The sequence below is a fragment of the Amborella trichopoda genome, chromosome 2, assembly GCF_054954075.1.
Source record: "Amborella trichopoda isolate Santa Cruz 75 chromosome 2, AtrichopodaSantaCruz75HAP2 v2.0, whole genome shotgun sequence".
In the NCBI taxonomy this organism is placed as follows: Eukaryota; Viridiplantae; Streptophyta; class Magnoliopsida; order Amborellales; family Amborellaceae; genus Amborella; species Amborella trichopoda.
This window is the reverse complement of record NC_142337.1, coordinates 11,048,835-11,053,118: the sequence shown is the minus strand read 5'-3', so window position 1 is coordinate 11,053,118 and position 4,284 is coordinate 11,048,835. Positions and strand designations below refer to the sequence as shown.

General features: G+C 37.8%; 1 protein-coding gene across 2 annotated transcripts; it reads left to right on the top strand.

Moving 5' to 3' along the window:
- The first annotated feature begins 831 nt into the window (after positions 1-831).
- Positions 832-3,959, top strand: LOC110008437 (hexon). 2 transcript variants are annotated; one of them, XR_016049131.1, is made up of 5 exons: positions 832-1,039; positions 1,930-2,836; positions 2,930-3,097; positions 3,285-3,557; positions 3,669-3,959. XR_016049131.1 is itself a non-coding variant. In XM_088857971.1 (4 exons), the coding sequence occupies exon 2, from the start codon at positions 2,064-2,066 to the stop codon at positions 2,658-2,660; it is 597 nt and encodes a 198-aa protein (XP_088714097.1). In that variant the 5' UTR covers positions 839-1,039; positions 1,930-2,063; the 3' UTR covers positions 2,661-3,097; positions 3,285-3,557; positions 3,669-3,959. The 2 variants fall into 2 exon arrangements, 1 of the variants encoding a protein (XP_088714097.1); XM_088857971.1 differs by having other exon boundaries at positions 839-1,039; positions 1,930-3,097.
- Positions 3,960-4,284: the final 325 nt, after the last annotated feature.

Sequence of the window (4,284 nt, the reverse complement as noted above, 5' to 3'; positions counted from 1 at the left end):
AGGGACCGGGATATCCAAATTTCTTGTATCGTTGAAGGAGATTCTTTATATGTCATTAATTGATGCAACCTTATCTCAAGACTTCCGCGGAGATTAAGATCTAAGTAATTAGAAATTATGGAGATTGCGCAAGACATGAATGTTACATTTAGACATGTTTATAGAGAGGACACTTGGCTAAAAAGGATGTCTCCTTGCAACCTTTGATGGGAAAAATTTATATTGAGCCGAGGTTCTGAACAATCAAATTAAAGCTTATCTAAAACATTTCATTAGAAAAGGTTGTTTTGATGCCCAAATATCTTCAAGTTGATCATCTAGACATCAAGATACATGGACATGAGAAAAAAAAAAAGAATTTCAAGTTTTGGAAATGATATATTTTGTAATGCCTTTTCGGACCGTCAATTTTCAAGGTTTTCAAGTTTTCATAGATCCGCTCGATCTACACTATTTTTGAAGCTTTAAACTTTATACTTAGATATGAAAATATATTTTGAGGCTATCACAAAGATTCTCAATATTGAAACTACATTTCTCGATACTATTTGAAGGTAGGCTCTATACAATCCGCACCCATCGTTGATTGTTTAAGATGTTTTTCATGTTTGAGTTTATTGGAATTTTTTTTGTGAAGCAATAAAATTATGGAATATTGTCCCAAAAAAAATAAATAAAAAAACTAAGGAAGTAATTTAGATGCTTGTCAAGGGTATAATCGTCAGGGAGGGGCATTCAAGGCAAATTTTAGGTCATTCTGGTCCTTTTCCTCCTTTGGAGTAAGACAAGGGTTTGCGATGCGTGAGATGTGGTGGTATAAAAAGGGTTCTATCGTCTGATGAGAGCGACGTGATTTGTGCGATCACAAGTCACAACAGTAAAAAATAAATTAAATCAAAAGAGAAAGTAAAGTCGGGATGAGACGCGAGAACCACGGCGATTGTCTGCAACATTTGCTCAACCTCTCTCTCCTTTAATGGTTTGCGTTTCTCCCTCTATACAACTACCACTACGGCTTCATTAATGGCTGCCTTTCTAGGTACTATTTGCCCCTCCTCTCAGTCTCTGTCTCTCTGCAACTTTTTCTAGGGTTCCGCTCACATCGTAGATGGGGCTTATCTTCCACTGATTCCACTTTCTGGCTTCCACATTTTTTATCTGTAACTCGAGATTATGGGGTTTCAGATTACTTCTTGGAATTTCATGGTTATTTTGGCCTTTTTTTAAATAATTTCTTTTGGTTTCCTTTTAGTTTTTGGACGGCCAAGGATCTTGATATAGTGATCTTGATATAGTGCTTCTTCTTTTAGTTTTGCTTTTTTTTTTCTAGTACATTTTTCGAGTTTTTTTTCTATTTCAGTAGGCTTCTTCCATTCGATCTAGGGTTTGTCATTTGTCTTTCTTCGATTTTATTCTTTTGCAGCATATTTTCCCCTTTTTTGTGAGCTGCATTGGTGGTCGAGATTCCTCCCTTTGGATCCCAGAAGTGCAAAATCTTCCATCAATTTTGTTCTTATTTTTAATTAAAGCTTAGTTCACGGCATTGAGAAAAAAGATAAATTGTGGGTGCCTGGATCCTTTGTCTGAGTCTAAGTTTTGCATCATCTACAATTACATGGTGTTCGCGTCCTCGATTTTGCCAATTTTTTGCCCAGTAAAATCTTCTTCTGCTGATCCCAATTGAAAAACTTAGATAGTCCATCTTTTGACTATTTCCTTTCTCCATTTGCTTTTAGTAATATTCTCATTTCTCTGAATCTCTTACTCACTGAATTGACTGTTCATTTGAACAAATTCTTATCATGTTTTTTCAATTCATACAATTTGAAGCTTTGATTTCTGAAACTGGAAGGTGCTTCACCTTTTCGCTACTTAGTATTTATCAATCTCTGAATATCGATTGTAATTCCATTTTAATGTACTTTACAGATGATGCCAATTTCCTTTGATAAATAGCCTTATTCAACAAGCCACTGATAATACACCTTCGGTGCAGTTTGAGAAGGGACCATCTAGAATAATTATCAGAGGAAAGTCTAAATTTTGATCACAGATTACTTAAAATGTCTAGTGCAAGCATCATGGTTCAGAATATTGAAGTCTCTGATAGTAATAATGGATGCAGTATTAGAGTGGGAACAACAGGCACCATTGGATCTCTAATGATCAAAGAGTTGGAGTCCATGAAGATCTCCAACCCCCAACAAACATCAATGCCCAATAGAAGAAGGTCTCCAACAAATCCAGTCTCTGTTCTTTGTGGTGGAGTCGGATACAAACAACAGCCTCTTAAACCAGGCACCAGTACTGGAAGCAGCCAAAGAAGTCCTGCGAATAAAACCCCTCAAAAACCCAATCGAAAAACCCAAAAATTTCCCAAAAACAACCCAAAAGCAGAGCATCATATTCCAATGCTCAGCTCTGATGCTGCAACAGATTCACAGTGTTATAGAAAGAAGTCAAACAAAAAGACTTTGGCTTCCTCGTCTACTTCTGATTCGGCTTCGTCATATGGGGCTTCTTGTTCGAGCTCAGGGAGTTTCATTGTTGAGGTTGTCGACCTCAAATGCAGCAGTAGCAGCCCAGACAAGATTTGGGCTGCACCGATAACCAGTCGTCTTCGGAAGCTTAGCTTTTCAAGGCTCTCTAATACTGTATGAGACTCTTTAGAATCCATTAAAAAGCTAAAGCCTTTAGAAACCCACAGTCTTCAATTACCTGTTTTTTAGCTATCTGTGCAATTTCTTCACGTCCACCTTCAAGTTCGTGTAACAAAAATCAGGGATCCTCTCCGGTCTTGTATCAACCGCCACATCTGCAAGTGAACAGATGCTCGGTAAAAATCTGCTCCCTCCCTTCTTTTTCTTCTTTTGGGTCCTCACCACAGTCTCAAGAGATCCTATTTTGGATCCAAAACTTTCCATTGAAGAAGGTATTATCGGGAGCTGCTTCTTATGGTGGTCGACACTCCTGAAATACTCGATTTCTTGCAAGACCAGGGACCCAATGGTGCCTCTGGTTCCTATCTCTAGAGGGGCCTTTGGAGTTGCTCTGCTTATGGCTGCCATGGCTAGAGGAGGGAGAAATGAAGACAATGGTGAGTGAATTCAGGTTCTATGCATTCCAAGTGTTGTATTTCTGAATCATGGGCAGGCTTTATAAAGGACTGTAGTTTTTGGATGGTGTTTCTTGATTGCTTGGTGGTTGAGGCATCCTTGGTGTTGCTTATAAAGTGCGCGCTGTGTCTCTGTCTCTCTCTCTCTCTCTCTCTGCCCTTTTTGCAGGTTTGTTTGGTTTTGAGAGGAGCTGATGTGAGTGGAGAGCATGAGATTGGGGTGATGTTGATATGGGTCACCCAATACATGTGTGTGCAATCAAAGCATTTTTGGATGGGTTTCTACCTCATTGATGCTCAGGTTAGTGGGGTCTTTTCTGAATTTTTTACCAACCATTGATTTCTTTCTGTTGCTTTCTTTTTGGCTGTCCTTTTCTTGTGAGGCTTGTTGGCAAAGTATGGGAAGGCGCGGTGTCATGCTTTTGGATCATATTCTGGTTAGGTATAAATGTTTCCCTTCTCTATGTTTAATAGAATTTGCCAGAATTCTCATTTATTTTGCTTTCTGTCTTTATGTTATGACAATAGTCGTGGGTCTTATTCTTTTCATTAGGGCAAGGGACAAGAATGCTTATTTTCGAATGGGGTTTCAAAGAGCAAACCACAAATTTCTTTGGACTCTTATTGAAAGGGTGTGGTTTGTATAAGGCTGAGGCCCTAAATAATCAAAGTAAGGCGCACCTTCAAATGGTATCGGATGATGTTGTTTTAGTGCCAAAAATCATTATGGTCGCCTGAAAAATTATTTTTATTTCAATTATAAAATGTAAAGCTTTAAAAATAGTGTATATCAAGCAGGTCTATAAACACTTGAAAATTTTGAAATTGATGCAATGTTTCAAAAGTTGAAGTCAATTTTTTTTATGTACATATATTTCAAGGTCAAGATGATTGGATTTGAGAGTTTTTGGGCGTCGAAACTACTTATTCTACCGTGAGGTGCGCCTTAGTTTGATTGTTGAGGGCCTTTAACTTACTTTATATAAACTTTTTCTTGACTGAAATATATTGTTCCTTTTTTCACTGGAAAAATTGCTTCTAAATTCTCAATCTATCAAAATAATTTGGGCAATCTCATTATCATCATCATCAAAATTTATCCCGACTATTTGGGGCCAGCTACACAAATCACGTTCCGTCATTCTACTCTATCATGCACTCAATAAGAC